At 45.0% G+C, this 20,993-nt stretch overlaps 1 protein-coding gene across 1 annotated transcript in view; it reads right to left on the bottom strand.

Moving 5' to 3' along the window:
- The window catches only part of LOC141221131 (uncharacterized), a 117,720-nt gene that overhangs the window by 80,139 nt on the left and 16,588 nt on the right, over positions 1 to 20,993 (bottom strand). The window contains exons 5-7 of the mRNA XM_073666481.1: positions 19,547 to 19,640; positions 18,660 to 18,742; positions 17,940 to 18,023 (exon numbers count right to left, since the gene is read on the bottom strand). Of these exons, the coding sequence (XP_073522582.1) occupies positions 17,940 to 18,023; positions 18,660 to 18,742; positions 19,547 to 19,640 (261 nt within the window). The remainder of the gene's footprint in view (positions 1 to 17,939; positions 18,024 to 18,659; positions 18,743 to 19,546; positions 19,641 to 20,993) is intronic.

The raw sequence follows: 20,993 nt of genomic DNA, 5'->3' as shown, positions 1-20,993 counted from the left end.
AATGACCAGTCCACAGCTTAATGGCGGTTTCCTCTTATCTTTACTTGTGGTTTGTTAAGCCGACCGGGGCATGGGTACTAGCTGGTAGTAGAGGTCTGGGCGGCCTGGAACCAAGTTGGGGATCCACCTCACCAGGTGTAGTTGTAGGCCTTCCCTCTGCGCTATTCTCATTGGCCCTGCTGCTTGAAGCTATGCTGCGGCCCTCGTCCCTGAGTAAAGCGTCTTTTTCCTCACCTGTATGGCAGGCAGCTCGGGCCTTCCTTAAGTGTCGCTCCCACTTGTGCTTCCATCTGGGGCGAGCTTATTCACAGCTCCCTTCCCCAAGTCCTTCCTCGTTGTCCTCCTTTCTCCAACTCCTCTCAACTCACGCTTATTAACCCCGCCTCCAGATTCCAGTGTAAAGGGGAGGGGCTCCCCTTTTTGGTCTGGAGCCAGGAAAGTGTTGTATGCTGGCAAACCTGATTAGGAGACCCTTCCTTGCTTCCAGGCATGGCATCACCCTCTGTGAGGGAGCCAATGCCACTGTGGCAACCGGACTCCTGGGGTGCCACACATCTATATGTGATTACAATATGGGGGGCTCTATATGTTATTATATTATGGGGGGCTCTATATGTGATTACACTGTAGGAGAGACTCTATATGTGATGTGACAAAGTCACTTGCAGAGTGCTGGAGGGGAGATATGTTTCACTGAGCCTATTAGTTTCAGTGATGTGAAACCTGGAAGTCTTCTCCTGCATGTTATGTGCTGAGAGGATTAATCAGCCATATTTAAATGGGCCATTTTTTTTGGTGAACGACTATAGAGCAGGTGGGATGTCGTTCACCATATCTCCACCCCAGGGTGTGGTCTGAGGTTCAAATGTTCGACCTGTTGAGGCATTCAGTTCAGTAAGTCTGGGGATGCTAATGTGTCACCCTGGCCTGGATGCCACAAAATGTAATAAAGCTGTGTCTGAGAGCAAGGGGGAGGTTCTCTAGTCAGGGGAACATTAGCATGCAGTACCTCCTGTCTCAGGCCAGTAGGGGGAGCTGGCTGCCCCTATAAAAGCTGGTGCTGGGGGCAGGGTTAGGGAGAGCTGGACGACCTGTCTCAGGATTCAGGTCCCAGAGCAGAGAGGGACAGTTGTATTGCACCTAAGAGGAAGTGTGGCAGTAGGAGAGCCACAAGCCAGAGACAAGAGGCGAAGTGAGCCTGTCTTGGCAGATAACGAACTTAATTTACCAGACTTTGGTGTCTGAGGCTGGGAGGATTCCACATCCTCCAGCAGAGAACCAGTCCGCAGGGGACTGTATATTCCTTGGCCTAAGAAGCCTGGAGGCCCTGCCACAACAGAAGGAACCAGCAAAGCCGTACAAGGCTGGGAGCAGAAAGGAACCCACGTTGCCGGCCATACAGGCGAGAATACACGGAAAGCTCGGAAACGTGGGCTATTACCCTATAAGGAGGAGATAGCCAGAAGGAGCACAGAAAGCACGGTAGGCATACACCCTCACCCTGACCAGGGCCAATTTCCCTGTTGCTCTCAGACATCCAGGTCCCCTCTTAGCTGGGACTGTTTGTGGGTCAATTTACCTGTTCTAGTAAAGACCCTGGACTGCAACCTGTTGTCTGCGTGCTCCTTGCTCCTCCAGCACTATCAGCACTGGGACTCTCACTACCATCACTCCCAACATCCACTACACTGCCCTGGGGCCGCACTCTTCCCGTGGGGAGTCACACCATCTCAGCTGCATACATCATCAGCCCCAGCGGTCTGCCTTGCAGCGGCGGTTCCTAATGACCGCAAATCCACGGGTGGCGTAGTCGGACATAATCAACAGCACATAACGGACTACCACTGGCCTGACCACCCTGAGCCACGGAACCGGGTTGCCACTACTACTCCCATCGTTCCCCTACTGCCCGGATCCGAGTGCCCCACAGCCCAGGGGGCGAGTCACTAACTCCAGACATGATTGTGTCGAGCTGACCAGAACCATGTGGAGTTGCTAAACTCTGGGCAGGTGAACCCCTGCTAACACAAGGACTGTGTTTTGCATGACCACTTTTGCTTTGTTTGCTTTCCTATTTTGACCAAAGGGCCGTGATTATTTTTATGGACTCAATGTTGGTTTATGCCGCATTTTAATAAACCAACAAGAGATTTAAAGAGACAGCTTACCTGTGTCTACCTCCATGTGCAGCTAAGTGAGCGATGTACCACAGTGATGATACTACAGGAGGGGCCTCAATATAAATTTATGCAAAAAAAGTGTGATGACCCTATAGAACGGCGGTCATGTGACCACAAGTTTTAGATATGCATACTCCTGGCCACAATCTGACTAGATGGGCTCTGCCTTGCTCAATGCAAGTGTATTGAGTGAGGACAGAAACAGTCTAGTTGGATTGTGGCTAGTGACTTTTACATACACCACAAAGTCACGGAAAATATTTATTGTAAATATGTTTTTGCCGCCTTTCCAATGACCAATTTTCCCTAATTGAATTCCTTCAAGAGTTTTATAACGCCCTGTATTTCAAGTGTTTAATGCAATTTTTAACAACCAATTTTGGTAGCAGTTTTTATTTTGTCACTTTTTGACCCCAAACCTCCCAAAAGCTGCGTATATAGACATTGTAATATTCTGCTTTGTTGTGTTTTATATAATTGTCCAGTGTTTTAAGCAGAAAACTGTGAAAATGTCAATGAAAGCACAATAGAAAAAAAACATGATAAAAATACTCTGTGTAAAATCAGACCCTCAGCGCTATAGGCACTCTGCGGGGGGAGGTTTCCATACAGAATTCATTCTAGGGGTTGATTTCTTCCTAATATGACGTGCTGCAAATTTTCTCGCAGATTTTGTATAAATCTGTATTCATGTTTTTCACGTAGAGAAAAAAAAAAGACGCTTGGCGCAGCCTTTCAGTATGAACTGCTGTATTATGGATCGATACAACATAGATTCATACCACACTGGATTCACATTTTCATTGCCAGCTACTGAACTATTATTGGTGACCCTGCCAAATGAGATCTTGCTTTATAGTGGGAAATTCTGTTTTGTGCTAATATTGTTTAACTTTCTAAAATAATGTCCCTTTTACTGAATTAAAACAACACTGACCTCTAGTGGAAAATATTGAGAATGCATGACCTATTCTTCCTCATTTTTCCCTTTACCCTTATGACTAGTGTTGAGCAAATTTGTTTGGCGAATGTTCGAAAGTTTCAAATTTGGCACAAATATGGCACATTCGGATTTGTGACTGCAAAGGCAAGCAATTTTTCTTAAAATCGGAAAAGTTTGATGAATTTGCACGGGACCGCAAATACAGGGCAACCACGGCGTTTTGAACAGTTTTGTTAGCATAGTGCAAGTGTATGATGAGCAGTGACATGTGCCAGGTGAGTGTGGGGGCTGTGGAGAGCTTAGATCAGGTCAGATCAGTGGCGCAATGTTTTTTTTCTTTTTCTGTAGGCGGTAACTTTAACTGAGGAAAGTGCGGTCAGCCAATCATAGCGCAGGAAGCATCAACACTGTCCAGACTTAAGGGCTTCTACATGTCCTCTCAATATAAAAAGCGGCCATGTTCCCTCAGCGCCATTATGTCCATGTCACTGCTGGAGACAGACGCAGCTCAGTGTTCTCCTGTGTAATGAGAGATATTAGCTAGATAGATGGGCGCTTGTGTGGTAGTCAGATAGTGTAGATAATTCCTGGCCTGTGTACCTCTGCAACCGCTGGTGCAGCATATTTTTGGTGTTCTTCTGCAAGTACTGAGATTCTGACAGAAACAGAGGGCCCATGCCATACAACAGTGCTGAGCACCGCTGGTATAGAGCTCCATGTCTCACTATACCTTGAATCTTCTTTTGCGCTTGCTAATGTGATGAAGCAAGCGCAGTGCACCTTTTCATTTAGTGGGGTGGAAATTGTGCTCTGCACAGTCTGCAGAGCTTCTTATTGCAGAGCACTAAATCTGTTTTTTTTCTGTTGCTATTGTGATATTGAAAGCTGTGTGCACTAAAGTTTTTTCTAGTGGCAGATACTATTTTAGTGGCGTTGAACTTCAGTTGGTTTCAGAGTAAAAAAATGCATTTTTTCTCTTGCTACGCCCAGTCCAAAAAATATTTTTTCCTGTGCCAAAAGTCATACAGTGCTATAAGCCAGCTACTTCGTCAGTGGTGGTCAAATTCAGCTTGTACGCAGAGTCAAACCTATATATATTTTTGGTTGGCAGGCAGAGTCCACCAAAGGTTTTTTTATTGTGGCAAAGTTGATCCAGTCTACTAAAAGGCAGATCCTATTTCAGTGGCGTTGAACTTGTCCTGGTTTCACAGTAAAAAAATAAAAACTTCTCTTACTAGGCCCAGTCCAAAAATATTCCTGTGCCAAAAGTCATACAGAGCTATAAGCAAGCTACTACATCAGTGGCGGTCAAAGTCAGCTGGACGCAGAGCTTATGCAGAGTAACCCAAAAAGTATTTTTTGCTCTGAGTAAAGTAGTACAGCTGGCTAAATCTGAGTTTGAAATATTTTGGAGCATATATTCTATGTGATACTGGCCTCATCCACATTCCAAAAAAAATTTCTTCTGTTCCTAAAGTAATACAGCAGGGGACATCTCAGTTTGAAATTGTTTGGAGAATATCTCATAGGTTTTTTCGGCCTCATGCACAGTAACAAATCTCCTTTGTTGTTTAGCAACATTATATGGCAGGCCATATCTAACCTTGTCATTTAGTGTCGCTGAAACTCAGATGTGTGCTGAGCTATTTCACAGAAAAAAATATATTTTCTTTAGTTAATTGCGTGCTCCTACCACTGTATCTGACCAACATGAGTGTGAAAAAGAGAGGGCGTGGTGGAAGGGGGAATAAGCTTGGTGTTCAACGTGTACGTGGGGTACGTGATAATGTTAGTGAAAGCACTAGTGAACCAACACAAACAGGTCCTATCCAAAGACAACTGACAACTTATGTTAGTGGGTGGCCTACTGCACTCCCTCCCTTTGGCAGCCGCACAGCGATACGCCTTGTTGATAAGGCTCAGAAAGAGCAGGTGCTCCAGTGGATGGCAAGCTCTGCTTCCAGTGCCCTCTCCTCATCTTCCTCCACCTCAACATCACACGCAGTACAGTCCATAGAGGTGGCACCCCAATTACCCATGCATCCCCCCGCGTCACAACTGGCCAACTGCCCAACTGACTGTAGCCAACCACAGATGGGCGAGTCTGTAGAACTCTTCACCCATTCTATACCATGGGCATCAGACGTGTACTCCAAACAGTCACAAAGTAAAGGGGAGGAAAGCATCTGCACCGATGCCCAAAATTTTTTTTACTTGGATTCGGGGCAGGACGAAGTAGGGTCCGAGCAGGTTCCTGACCCTCATCACCAGACGTTAACCATAGGGGAGGGAGGTGATCCCAATGAAACTCAGATACCTGTGGCTTATGCGGACTGTACTGTGCTGTCAGGGCAACAAGAAGAGAGGGGTCACTCTGAGGGCAAGGAATGGGTTAACACATTGAATGATGATGAGGTTGAAGATCCTACTTGATGTGAACCCAAAGTCGCGCAGCCGAGTAGCTCATCTGAGGAGGTGGAGGAGGAAGACGAGGAGGTTACATTTCACCGTACAGCGCAGACACGGAGTGATGCAAGCTCGAGGAGAACTGCATCCTTAGCCACAATCGTGGCTGTGGCCAGCAGTCAGCAGTCACTGCAAAGGATGAGCCAACTCACGTTATCTGCAATCTTTGCAATAAAAAACTTAGTAGAGGGAAAAATGCAATAATTTGACTACTACATGCATGAACGTTCACATACTCAAACAACATTCTTTACGCTGGGAATCTTACCGCGCTGAAATGCGGGCCAGAGCACCTCAACAACCATCAGCTGCCCCATCAAACGCATACACTGCTTCTTCCTCCTCATCTGTTACCGTGCCAAATATTGTCACGCAGGTCTCCCATCGCAGAACCTCCGGTTCTTTACCCGCTCCAGTCAGGCTGAGTGACAGCCCGTCAGCTGTAACAGAAACGGACACGCCTGCTGTGTTTCTTTCACCGAGCACATCGCATGTTTCTCAATCCACCGTAACATCTGCACCTCACGCTCCACCAGTTTTTCTGGTTCACCATACTCCGCCCTCTCTCAGCACCTTAGCCAGCCCTCGGTCCCGCAATTGTGGTCATGTAAAAGATTGTTTCATCCTACGCATGACAAAGCTAAGAGGTTGAACTCCACCATCTCCAAACTGTTAGCCACGGAAATGCTGCCTTTCTGCCTGGTAGATACAGACGGTTTCTGAAAACTGATGGCCATCACAGTCCCCCAGTACCAGTTGCCCAGTCACCATTACTTCTCTAAGAAAGCTGACAACATAACCCGTTCCTTTTCTAAATCTACATGTGCCAGGGTGAATTTCACCACAGATACCTGGACGAGTAAGCATTGCCAAGGTGTTTACATCTCGCTGACTGGGCACTGGGTGACTCTGGAGGCTGTGGGGGCAGGCGGGAAGGGGCTGCTCCACAAATCTTGTAATCCCCTAGGCTTGTAGAAGAAACCTCTGTATTTCCCACTTTCTCCGCTGCTTCTGCGTCCTCCACCTCCTCTAGGGCCTCCACCTGTGCACTCAACCTCTGCCTTAATGAGACACGCATTCCAAGGGTGCAGAGCGAATACACGCCACCTCCGTACTGCGCAATCAGGGCTCACAGTTATCAGGCAGTCTTCAAATTAATATACCTTGGAGATCGCAGTCATGCAGGTGAAGAGTTGTGGGCAGCTCACCAGGCTCAGTTTGAGCAATGGCTGTCTACACTGAACCTAGAGCCAGGGAAGGCCGTATGCGATAACGGTGCGAACCCGTTAGTGGCCCAAGTCCGAGGCAAGCTCACACAAGTGCCTTGCATGGCTCACATCCTCAACCTGGTGTTACAGCGATTTCTCCGCCACTATCCTGGCCTGGATGAGCTGCGTCACAAAGTACAGAAGCTGTGCGCTCACTTCCGCTGTTCGCACCCCTCATGTCATCGACTTGCATTGATACAGAGGTCTTTGTCCCTGCCAGTTAACAGGTTGATCTTTGATGTGCCGATGTGGTGGAATTCTACTCTGTACATGTTGTAGCGACTGTGCCTGCAGCAACGAGCTCTGACGCAGTATGTCATGACGTATAGCTTGGGGCAAGGCAGTATGAACTTAGGGCATATCACGTTTACGGAGTGGGAACAGATTAAGGACCTCTGCACCTTTCTGCACGGTTTGGAAATGGCTACTAAACTGGTTAGCGCTGACGATGCCGTCATCAGCATCACTATTCCGGTCATATACATACTGGAGCAATCTTTGAATAACCTGCGGCAGGAGGTGGTGGCCCCAGAAGAAGAGGAGGATGCGGAAGGCATACCAATGTCTCGAATTTCCAGACTGTCATCACACAGGCGGATGCCAAGTGACGGTGGATTACAGCAATCGAGGGGGTTTGGTGATACCAGGCAAACTGTAAGTGAAGGTGCAAGAGCTGAGGAACTAATGGAGGAGGAAGAGGTGATGGGCAAGTAGCTGTCAGAGGATGAAGAGGATAATCATCCCCTCTTGCTTGAAGGTGGTTGGCAGGAGGGGACGGAGGAAACAAACATCAGTGTCACACAACCCACAATACAGCCTGGCTTTGGACCTCCAGGAAGAGCCAGACATATGAGTGCCTTCTTGATGCAACATGATCCCCGAATAGTTAGGATTTGAAATAATGCTGACTACTGGGTTGCCACTTTGTTAGATCCACGTTATAAGAGTCAATTTTGCCAGATGCTTCCCACCCTGGAAAGGGCCCCGCTTATGTTGGAGTATCGAAACAAGCTTTTAAGCAACCTTAATAAAGGTTTTCCCCAAGGTAACAGTTGGGCACACAGTGTGCATCACAGCTGTAGTTTTTCAACCTCCGGCACGTCAGTTCGTCAACACCAAAACATTAGCAGCAGCAGCAGAGTAAGTGGCAGAAGCAATTTTTGGGAGTCCTTTCACACATTTTTTGCTCCAGCTCAGGCGCCAGCACAACAGAGTACAAGTCTGACACGTAGTGAACGACTGGAGAGGATGGTGCAGGAGTATCTATAGTTCAATATCAATACCATCAGGGAGGGCTTGGACCCTTTTCCATTTTGGTCTTCAAAAATGGATGAATGGCCTGAGCTCGCCTCTCATGCCTTGGAGGTCTTATCATGCCCGGCAGCCAGTGTTCTCTCTGAACATGTCTTCAGCGCTGCTGGTAGCGTCTTGATGGATAAGCACACCCGGCTGTCCCCTGAATGTGTAGACAGCCTAACTTTCATCAAGATGAACAAGTTATGAATCTCCAAGGACTTTTGCACCCCAATTGCAGACTGTACAGAGTAGGCGATGTTGTCATTTTGAGTGTGCTGCATTGATCTCTTGAAATTGCAGCCTGGGATATGGCTTCTGTGTCTGTTCTTGCTGCTGCTGCAGGTCTTAGGCCCTAATTTTGGGCAATGTGGAGAATTCTGATTGTGTCTCCATCCATTGGGTTGGCTGTAGTAGGACAGGTTTGGGTCTGCGTTAAACTACTTGTAGTCTGATGACATTGATGCCACTTTGGTGGTGTTAGGCCCTCATTTAGGGCAATGTGAACACTCCTGGTTAGGTCTCCATCTCCTGGGTTGGCTGTACTGGAATATGTGTGGGTCTTATTTACACTATTTCTACTGTAGTGAAATTGATGAGACATTGCAAGTGTCTGCCACAAATTTTTTGAAATGTGGAGAATCATGATTGGGTCTCCATCTATTGGGTTGGCTGTAGAGGAACTGATTTTGGCCTCCTTTGCAATACTTATACTCTAGTGAAATTGATGCCACTTCGGTGGTGTTTGTTACGCCTTCATTTAGGGCAATGTGAACACTCCTGGTTACGTATCCATCTCTTGGGTTGTCTGTACAGGAAGAGTTGTGGGTCTCATTCACACTATTTCTACTATAGTGAAATTGATTACACTTTGCTGGCGTCTGCCACTAATTTTTGGAAATGTGGGGAATCCTGAATGGGTCTCCATCCATTGGGTTGACTGTAGTGGAAGAGGTTTGGTCTCCATGCATTTCTATAGTTATACTGTAGTGAAATTGAGCATTTGGTGCAGATATTATTCTCCCCAAACGGGTACGTAAACGTAATAAACTCTAAATTGATTTTCAATAAACAACCATCAGCTGCCCCATCAAACACCTCTGCTGCTTCTTCCTCCTCCTCTGTTACCGTGCCAATTGGTGTCACGCAGGTGTCCAACAGAACCAGCTGTATACCCGCTGCAGTTAGGCTGAGTGACAACCCGTCAGCTGTAAGTGAAGCAGACATGCCTGCTGTGTTTGTTTCTCTGATCACACCACACGTTTCTCCATCCACCATAACATCTTCGCCTGCACCTCACTCACAGTCTATCGGTTTGTCCGTTTCACTGTACTCTGCCCTCTCTCAGCACTGCAGCCAGCCCTCAATCCCGCTGTTGTGGTCACGTAAAAGATTGTTTCATCCTACACATGAAAAAGCTAAGAGGTTGAACTCCACCATCTCCAATCTGTTGGCCACGGAAATGGTGGTCTTAGGCCCTATTTTTTAAAATGTAAACACTTCTGATTGAGTCTGCATCTCCTGGGTTGGCTGTAGTGGGACAGGTATGAGTCTGTGTTAAACTACTTGTAGTCTGATGACATTGATGACACTTCGGTGGTGTTAGGCCCTCATTTAGGGCAATGTGAACACTCCTGGTTAGGTCTCCATCTCCTGGGTTGGCTGTACTGGAAGAGGTGTGGGTTTTATTTACACTATTTGTACAGTAGTGAAATAAGTGATCTGCCACAAATTTTTTTAAATGTGGGGAATCCTGATTGGGTCTTCATCTATTGGGTTGGTTGTAGTGGAACCTTCCTGTTCTGCAGTCTAAGTTGTGTAATGTTGCGTACCAGTCCTTGCTACACTCCTGATACAGACTCTGCCTGCAGCACTCCTGATACAGACTCTGCCTGCTGCACTCCCAATACAGACTCTGCCTGCTGCACTCCTGATACAGACTCTGCCTGCTGTACTCTGCTACAGACTCTGCCTGCTGCACTCCTGATACAGACTCTGCCTGCTGCACTCCTGTTACAGACTCTGCCTGCTGCACTCTGATAGAGACTCTGCCTTCTGTACTCTGCTACAGACTCTGCCTGCTGCACTCCTGATACAGACTCTGCCTGCTGCACTCCTGATACAGACTCGGCCTGCTGCACTCCTGATACAGACTCTGCCTGCTGCACTCCTGATACAGACTCTGCCTGCTGCACTCTGTTACAGACTCTGCCTGCTGCACTCCTGATACAGACTCTGCCTGCTGCATTCCTGATATAGACTCTGCCTGCTGCACTCTGATACAGACTCTACCTGTGTAAGGGACATATTGATACTCATGCTAGAGCAACTCCATTTTGTCTGCTTGCTTTAAAATCATGTTATTATCACTCCTTGCATAACATACTTCTTTCTTTCTCTTCCCATGGTACTTTCTCACACTAACTTTTTATCTCAAGAACATTTTGTCAGACTCCCGCTCCTGTTATCTAACTAGTTTAGGCCAGGATTGACCTTGTAAAATTTCCATAGTGCTTCGAACTAACGATGATAATATGACCATATATGTGTTTCCGTAATAATTATACTAACATTGGTTAGCCTATAGTACTGTAGTATGGCTGCAGAGTTGATTGGCTATTAAAATACTCAAAACAATATGAAATGCTAAGCAAAATAAATGGGATCAGAGATTCTTTGAATCCTCCCAATACAGAACATTGTTACCGTTTGGTTATCTGTGGATTTGAATCAACATAATAATTTGACACTCACTTGGTCAACCGTGAAGGGTTATTGTCCTCCCTCAACAGCTGGAGCCCTGACTCGGATCCCTAACCAGGGACGCCCCTCCACCTCTGGACGTCCACAAAGAGAGACCTGCTTTCAGCCTCCCCCACTGGAATTGGGACTGATCATCCCCCACAAAAAGCCACGGTAAGTGCACAAGTTCTTTTCTAGTGACACTGACCGTTTGGCGTGGTTTCCACGTGGTGTGTGGTTGTTTGCAGCATCTTCGGACGTCTTGGTTGGATATAGTCAAAGGTGAGACTATAAGGGGTGTAGTCCCATTAGGGGTCTGATATTATTTACTTTCAAAGCAGTATCACCTCGGATTGACAAGTGAATATTGTGTGAATCTTTCTCAACTTCTGACAAAAATCCTTAGGAGACTGAACACTGTTAGGTTCGGTCGCGGCAGGTGATCGAAGATTGGGTAGGGCACGCACCCAGATATATGTATATCTAGTGTCCGGAGAGCTGCAGGCAAGAGCTCTCCTTCTTTCCCCTAAACCGTTTGGGGTAAACCTGTTCAGGGCGGGTGATCGAAGATTGGGTAGGACACTCACACAGATATACATATATCTAGTGTCTGGAGAACTGCGGACGAGAGTTCTCCTCCTTTCATCTGGCCATTCGAGACTCCCCGACGGGAAGGGGTGAAATAAAGTCAGTGAAACAGCAGCTGAGGTCTGGACTCGTGCTGTGCACAAATTAAGGATATTTTTGTCAGTTGTAGTGATTAATCAATGTTTCCGTGGAGCAGAAAGAATTTGTCTCCCCTGGAGGAGGGAGAGGGAGAGAAAGAGAGAGACAGGAGGGAAGAGAGAGAGACAGGAGGGAGAGGATGTGATGAATATCATGGTCAGTCGAGAGGGGAAAAGATCTTTTAAGAATGCACCAAAAGTGTTTAAGGTGTTAAATTTTCCTGTGGAGGGGAGGCTTCAGCCTGTGTTGTGGGATGAAGGCATCCGGCAGCAAAGGGGTAGATTAGTTGACTGTGGATTGTTGGAAGACGCTGAGAAGTTCAGGAAAGTCGCACATGAGATTTGTGATGAAGGATATGTAGAAATAGCGGAGGAGATGAAGCCTGGTTATTTCAATTACTTTTATGTCAAGAGAGCATCAACCGGTCCCTCCAATCACAAAGCTACGCTCCACACAGCAGAAAGTCTCTAAAGAAGAACGCCAGTCGTGGAAGGAGGCGGGTGCTAAATTGATAGATGGGCTATGGAAGAAGGAACAACTGTACTGTTTGCCTCGACTCCTGTATCCAGCCGTTGCGGCCTAGGCCCATGGACCGGTACATCGAGGGAAGAATCAAACTTTGCTACTGGTACAGAAACTCTATTGGGCTCCAGGAATTTCCACCGTGTTAAGTGCACAGAACAAAGGTTGCACAATATGCCAAACCTGCAACCCAGGTAGATTACAGAATGTACCGACAAAACACCTTGCCAAACCAGAGTATCCGTTCCAACGATTGCACATCACTCTCCCTAAAGCAGGATGATATGAATACTGCTTAGTGGTAGTGGATATGTTTTCCAGTTAGCCAGAAGCATTCGCCGTTCCAAACATGACTGCCAAGACTACCGCCAAGAAGCTGGTCTCTGAAGTTGTTTGCCGGTATGGAGTTCCAGAAATTATTGAAAGTGATCAAGGACCAGCCTTTTCCTCATGTGTATATCAAGAAATACTTACCATGATCGGATCAACAGTGGCGCTGCATACTCCTTATCATCCACAGTCAAGCGGCAAGGTGGAGAGATTGAATGGCACACTGAAAAGGCAGTTAACCAAAATGATGCAGGAGACTACGGCCCAGTGGCCTGAGCTCCTTCCCATTGTACTATATCACATATGCACCACCCCCATAGGGAAACACAAATTGTCACCCTATGAGATATTATTTAGGTCACAACCAGCTATAGCTCGATTTACCCCACAACAATTATCAGAAGAAACATATTATGTTGTGCAATATGTGATTCAGCTTGCCAAAGCCTTAACTAACACCCATGCGTTAGTATCATCTTCTATTCCAGATCCAGCTGATGCAGAAGGTTGTCATATCCTTAATCCCGGAGATTATGTGTATGTGAAGAAGCATGTTCGGAGACACGGACTAGAACCATTGCATGACAGACCATACCAAGTGCTCCTGACAACCGCAACAGCAGTAAAACATGAATTTTCTGAATATAAGTCTAGTGATCCAACATGTGGTAATCCAGAAGTTGGATATTGTAGCCCCCTGGGACAAATGCCTTCATGGTGTATGCTATCAAATAACACAGTTTTTATCGATTTGGTACATAAGTTAGTATTACAGCATTCTGCTTTATGGGATCTACCATCAGCCAAATATTGGGTCTGTGGGAATAATGCGTATAAATGGCTCCCAGTCGGAGTAGGGGGGACTTGTACGTTGGCCCGGCTAACTCCAGCCACTTATCTTATTCCCCATAGTAAAGTAGATATGAGAGCCATCCCTCTTCATACCATCTATAAACGTGCCAAAGACAACACCCCACGCCCATCAGGAAGACCTCATTTAGTACAAATGGGTATACCCAATAAGATAGTCAGTACTGTCTTCCTCTACCCTATGGTAACACAAATGTGGGACAAATTAGTGGAAGTCACTGATTACTTAGATGACCAGATTTGGAATATTTTGGAAGTAATTAATACTACTGTTGCAGTGCAGAATCAACTTATTATAGTGGCCAATCAACATACTTTAGTGCTGGACTATTAGACAGCAGCTCAAGGAGGGATGTGTCAGGTTATAGGCCCAGCCTGTTGTCACTATATTGACCCCGACTCTACCATACGGTTAAAGACTAAAATGGAAGACATTAGGAAACTCAGGGAAGAATATAACAAACATAACGAATTGACCAAAGACCATTGGTGGTCTGATACATTTTCCTTTTTAAATCCTGCTAATTGGTTTAAAGGGATTGGTGGGTGGATTTCTGGAATATTACAAGGAGTGTTGCATATTGCTGCTTGCATCTTGTTAATATATGTCTTACTAAAACTAGTCTTTTATTGTATCCCATTTTGCATGAAGAAAACCTGCCAGTCATCAGAGAGCAAGGAGGACGCTGTAAACCGACATCCAGTGCTACTGTACACGGACCTCCCAGATGTAACCAGCATTGAGGACCTGAACGACAAGGGAATGATGACCTTTAGATGACCTTTACCCGCATGCCCCGACCAACCTCACGTCTGAAGATCAGAGCTTTATGATTATGTCAACAAACAAGGGGGGATGGACATGCCGCGACAGCCTCGATTGGTAACAAGGGCACTAATTGAGTGAAGACCAATGTAACTCAGGCTCAAAGCATGACCCTGGGATAACACCTCTGTTGTTGATAATAACATAATTTTTAGGGGGGAATGAAAAGGACATATTGATACTCATGCTAGAGCAACTACATTTTGTCTGCTTGCTTTAAAATCATGTTATTATCACTCATTGCATAACATACTTCTTTCTTTCTCTTCCCATGGAACTTTCCCACACTAACTTTTTCTCACAAGAACATTTTATATTTTGTCAGACACTCCGCTCCTGTTATCTAACTAGTTTAGGCCCAGATTGACCTTGTACAATTTCCATAGTGCTTCGAACTAACGATGATAATATGACCAAATATGTGTTTCCGTAATAATTGTACTAACATTGGTTAGCCTATAGTACTGTAGTATGGCTGCAGAGTTGATTGGCTATTAAAATATTCAAAACAATATAAAATGCTAAGCAAAATAAACGGGATCAGAGATTCTTTGAATCCTCCCAATACAGAACATTGTTTCCGTTTTGTTTTCTGGGGATTGCAATCAACATAATAATTTGACACTCACTTGGTCAACCGTGAAGGGTTATTGCCCTCCCTCAACACCTGCTGCATTCTGATACAGACTCTGCCTGCTGCACTCCTGATACAGACTCTGCCTGCTGTACATCTGATACAGACTCTGCCTGCTACACTCCTGATACAGACTCTGTATGGAGCAATATATGGGGCCCATAATACTGTACAGAGCAATATACAGGGCCCATTATTCTGTAAAGAGCATTATATGGGGTCCATTATTCTGTATGAAGCATTATGGGGGGCCAGCATTCTGTTTGGAGCATTATATGGGGGCCAGTATTCCATCTGGAGCATTATATGGGTCCATTATTCTGTATGGAGCAATATATGGGGGCCCATAATACTGTACGGAGCAATATATGGGGCCCATTATTCTGCATGGAGCATTATATAGGGTCCATTATTCTATATGGAGCCTTATATGGGGTCCATAATACTGTATGGAGGACTATGTGGTGCCCATAATACTGTATGGAGGACTATGTGGTGCCCATAATACTGTATGGAGGACTATACTGTCTTGGAGTAATACGTGTGAGTATGATTTCTTATTTTTATGCAGAGGATGCCTATAAAATAAAATATATACAGTGGGGAAAATAAGTATTTGATACACTGATAATTTTGCAAGTTTTCCCACCTACAGAGCATGGAGAGGTCTGTAATTTTTATCGTAGGTAAACTCATCATAAATGCTGTAATTTTAATGTTGGGGAGCAGGAAAGAATAAAAAGCTGGACTGTGGAGTTAGTATCAGAAGAAGGTACCTATTCCAGCTGCATGAAGAAAAATGTAAAAACGTCTATATTGTTAATATTGTATAATATAAATTATTTTCATGTATAAATTGCTGAATATTTACTCTTATTTGTTGCAGTACATTTTTTATTCGTAATTATTATAGATGGAAGTTTGGCTTACTGACCCCACAGCCCTAGTTTAAAGGCTTTTTCCCAGAAGTGAATTCATATGACTGGAGTACAGTATGTCTTATTAGGTGGATATGGGGAATGTGGCTGCTGCGAACCCCAGGATGTACAGCACAGGAACTGCTTTGTGGCGCCCCTGAGGGTTCGACTGCCACAGGGATGCTGCACTTCTTTAATGGAGTGTAGTGTCCCTCCTCTGAGGTAAGAACAGTGTCATGGTCGGGACCCAACCTTAGCATCCAACACCATATTTCTCCACCAGAGGGGGCTAGTATGCACTAGGTGCTGCCCTCCTGGTTACACGGATACTGGGGAACCAAGAGTTATGGGAACCAGTTAGTGGGTGAGGGTGGAGGACTTACAATTTAGTGACATCTTAAAATTCATATTTAATAAAAAGCCATCTTGGTTCGTGGTCTTTTCGCTGGACCTGGGAATCTAGTCTTTCGCTGGTCCTGGTAGTCCGGTCTTTGACGGTCCTGGTTAGTCATCTTGCCTGGCTGTCATGTACTGTGATCTCCTACCCTGAAAGTGGATCCTGTGTGGACCTGTAGCTCCACAGCAAATGGATCCCAGGGAGGATGCAGACGGAGCGGTATACGCCACCTGTCCTCGCCAGCCTAATATATTCAGAGGGAGTCCGGCTGCAAGAGGGGTACCGGCCCCCGACACCCAACCTTGCTACTCCATGTCCTGGTCAGGAAAGCCCGGTAGGCCCTGAGGATCCCACCGGGTATCGGAAGGAGCGGAGCTGCCACCCGTGCCCTTTTTCTGAGAGGAGTTCAGAGGGAGACCCGGCCTATCTACACACACAGACAGGAAAGGATACGGTCTGTAGTTCAGGAACACTCTGGTGCGGGGTCCTGATTGAATGCTGGACTTGCTCGGAGGTAGTAGGACCCCCGTCCCTGGTGACCGCAGGACTCCGCGGGGAGCAGGGAGTCGCCTTCCTTCTGCCATCTCTAATGTGAGTAAAGCCTTGGAAGTTCACCCCTACGGCCTCCGGACTGTTTATTCTGCGCTACACCGCACGACGCGGCACCCGTACTCCTCTACTACTACCCCTGTCATCCTGTCTCTCTGCCCTGAGGCCTTGCTCCGCCTGTGGGGAGTAGTAATAACTTTGGGCCGCCATAACACCATGCCTCAGCGGACTGCAGCGGCGCTGGTGGCCTTCACCAGGTGCCACAGGTGGCGTAGTTGGAATCAGCCACTCAACCCGGATAAGCCCACACCATCCTTTTAATTGTGACGGCCCTGAGCATGGGTCGGGTCTGGGCCACGGCTGCACCCCATCTCTCCATCATGGGACCCAACTCCGAGTCCCCCATCTCCCAGGGTAAAGAAAAGGGCTTTCGAGTAGAGGCGTCACAGCTTCCTATGGATAACACTTAAGTAAAGCCACATTTAGGTATAAGGGTTCAAGTGTCTGGAAAATCTAGGGATCAGAACATGTTTTTCCTTGGATTGACTGTCATTCATAGATGTAACAGGATCACTCGTCCTCTCCTCCACTTTTGGCCAAGGTTTATAGGGTAAATCTAAGACATGAAACGGATATTCTCCTGTTTGTAACCCCTCGCACTAGACATATATAACGTATAGTACTGATATGCCATGAATGTCAGTAATATTCCATTAAATGCAAATGAACATTATTCAATTTGATTTTTTTTAATTAAGAATATCATGGAAGAATGATGAGATGTTTTTGGAGGGGCCTTCTTCTTCTGCAGATGTTCCTTGCTGGTCAGAAGGCCACAGGCAGATGGTACAAATCCTTCCATAGAGGTGCAGCTTTGATGGTGGACATGCTGCACCCTCTTCAGGGTGCTAGACGTGGGGTCTTTCTGCTCTCGAGATGTTTATGCTGCCCCGCTGACAGGCTGCAAATATACAGCTTTCTCTGATGGAATGAGCAGCCCTGGATAATCCTCGCCGGCAGGATGATATCAGCCGACGGAAGATAGAACCTATGAGAGGAGACATAACTAATGTAAGTAATGGCACTCCATATTAGAGGATACTACGGTGGTGTCACTGTGGCAGGACGGTAGAGGAGTCTTATCCTTACAGAGGTGCGGGGTCATTGTCAGTCATTGTACATGTGACAATCCCACCACTGACAGAGAACATCTGCTCCACATGACTTCTTCTCACTGACTGACATCACACAACATGGAGCTTGTGGTCACACTTACCTCTTCTACTTCTCCCCTCTTCTACTTTTTCTGCTTCTTGTTGTTTTCTCAATGCAGATTTTCTTCTCCCCTGAAGTGGAAGTTCTAATCAAGAATCAAGAAAAAGATGTAGATTATAAACACCTAAAAGATTAGCTTTGTATCTTTATAGAGGTATCTTATTCATGTATCCTGTAGTCCTCGTAATTTATTATTGCACCATAATAGAGAGAATATGTCATATATACATAACATAACCTGAGGGTCTGAGAAATAGATTGCCTTGTGAACTGATTAATATAAAGCCTGATATGTGTTGTCAGTTTTTATATTAATCAGATCACAAGGCAATCTATTTCTCAGACCCTTAGATTATGTTATGTATACGATATGACATATTCTTTCTATTATGGTGCAAAAATAACAGACGCCTTATTACCATCACATTACTTGCAGGATGCCACAGTGTTGCCTTATAATCAGTGTAACATTAAGGACATAAGGAGGATCAGTATAGGCTCATATGGAGCCATGGGTACAGTATTCAATATCAGTTTGGCAGAAGACTGAATGGCTCCTTATAACTTAATGCATTATATAAAAGAGTGAGTTTTTTACACCATGAAGTGCTGGACTGTACTTTGTTTTATAGGTAGTAATTTTCTGAGCCTTTATGTGCACGTTCACATTACACTTTTTGATCTGAGGCTGTAATAGGATGGCCAATAGACCTGTACATACCTGACAATGGGGATGACTGGCTGTCTTTGGCAGTGAAACGCTGCTTGTCACCATCAGATTCAGGAGAGGAAGATTCTTTCTTCCTGTTTGGTAGAAGAGAAAAATATAAATTACAAGTGAAAACAATACAAAAGGGAAGAACATCTGTGTGCAAGGCCTGTTAGGACGTTTGGATAACATGGAGGGGATGCAATGCTCAGGACTCCCAGCAAGAATGGAGAATCACTAGTAATGTTAGCCTGTAATGATCTGGAAATGAATAGCTGGTCTCAATGATCACCTTTTATCACCAGCATTCTCACAAGCCAGAACCACGGTGATGAGCAATCAAGGGGTCATGGATCCTGGATTTAGTATTGAGTTACATTTGTCTTGCATTTGGTGTTCTGAACATACATCAGACTTGAACCACATAATAGTAATTTACTCACATGTCTGAATGTTTTGCGTTTTCTGGGGAATACCCTGGAGGTGACTTGGGTTCTTCATTGTTCATCATTTTGGTATTGATGGAACAGAGCTAAAGCATGGAGAAAAATAAAATATATGTATAGTTCTAAACTTTATCTTAGTTATAGGTTTTATTGATCTTTTGGGTCACATACTTACTTTAGAAAGCCTATGAGAAGATGATAGAAACTTTTGGATTTCTGGCCAGTCATTGTCCTCACTTGAGTCTTCCTCATCTAAATCACTATGTTGGTATCTGCTACGTCGAGCTGCAAAGTACAAGTGTTATTAGAGATTACTAGTTACAGACAGTCACCAGGTTATAATAATTATGGAGACTGATTGTCACATAAAATGAAAGACAAGACAAACAGCAGCTTTCTGAAGATAACGTCTCATTCTACTTACTGTCAAAGTAGCGGGTGTCCTCATCTGACTTAATATGAGGAATGAACTGTGGCTTCTTACTTAGAAGATTGTTAAAGTCCAAGTTTTCCAGAAATGGATGCATCTTGATCTCATTTGCTCCTCCTAGAAAATAAAAGACAATAGAAAGATATACAGACATTGTCAGGGAGATGGTTCCATATCTGTACATTTTATGTTAAGCTGAACTGAAGATGTAACAGAGCCAAAGTGAAGGGAATATAGTGAAAGTCATAGCATGAAGAATGGAGAATGCGCAAGCTGGTAGAGTAGAGCACTTCAGTGCTGATCCTCATGGATGTAATCATTTTTCTTGTCACAGAGGTGTAATAAGTTATTATTAATACTTTTATATACATTACCTGTCCCAAGTCTATATGCTGGATCTTTTCTGAGCAGCTCAGTGATGATATCTTGAGCATCGGGTGAAGGAGCAGAATTATTAAATTTCCAAGTTATGTCATCTGTTATATAAAAAGCAAATATTACAGAAAATGAAACCTCTTCATTTACTTTATTAAAAATAAAATCTTTTGCATTAACACAAGTAACTAATCCACAGAACCAACCTAATCAAAAAACAATGACATCACATATCATTCAGATATTTTTACTTACCCCATAAAATACGGCTCAAAGTCTCGTATTGGGAACGCCCACGAAATGGTACACGTCCTACAAGAAATTTATGTAGGATGATTCCAATTGACCACCAGTCAGCTGGCCTTCCATAGCCTTCCTGTAAAAGCACTTCTGGAGCTGTGTAACTATAGGTGCCACAAGTCTGGAAACCAACAGAGGAATGAGATGATGATCAGTGAAAATAATTGTGACAAATAGCATTAGTGGAAATGTTTTCTAAATGAGAAAATATCAGAGAAGGAGAAATATATGAGATCAGTAAAGAAAAAGTTGGTGCCTACCTCATTATCACAGAACTCTCTGGTGATGTCCTCAGTTGGAGCCTTGTAGATGTTTGATGTTGGTCTCATGAGGCAGAGTTTGGACAGCCCAAAATCGGTGACTTTAATATGACCGGTTGATGTTACCAGGAGACTGTGAAAAAAAGGATGGTATAAGCCCCAAATAATAACCCATAGAGTTTATGACAATTTCTGACTTTTTCGTATTTACTGTACATCAAGGGTCACTTACTTTGAAGGCTTCAGGTCTCTGTGCATTACACCGTAGCTATGCAGGTATTCAACAGCTAAAACTGTTTCTGCGATGTACATACGGGCCAAGGGGACAGGTAAACGCCCACAGTGTTTCAAGAGAGTGTCACAGTCTCCTCCTACAGAAGAAAGAAAATATGACAGGAGAGGGTTTGTTACAATGGGTTTAATCTGCAGGTTAATAGCATTCTGAAGGTACCAGCCACCGCACTGACTGCCCGGCTGTCCCGGCTGACAACTGGTTTTTACCTTTCCCCTTCTCAATGAGATGTGTTCTTACACA

Source organism: Phyllobates terribilis, unplaced genomic scaffold (genome assembly GCF_046119375.1).
Source record: "Phyllobates terribilis strain yellow unplaced genomic scaffold, ASM4611937v1 Scaffold_320__1_contigs__length_2182038, whole genome shotgun sequence".
Lineage (NCBI taxonomy): Eukaryota > Metazoa > Chordata > Amphibia > Anura > Dendrobatidae > Phyllobates > Phyllobates terribilis.
The sequence above is the reverse complement of the archived record's forward strand: the minus strand, read 5'-3'. Positions and strand labels throughout refer to the sequence as shown.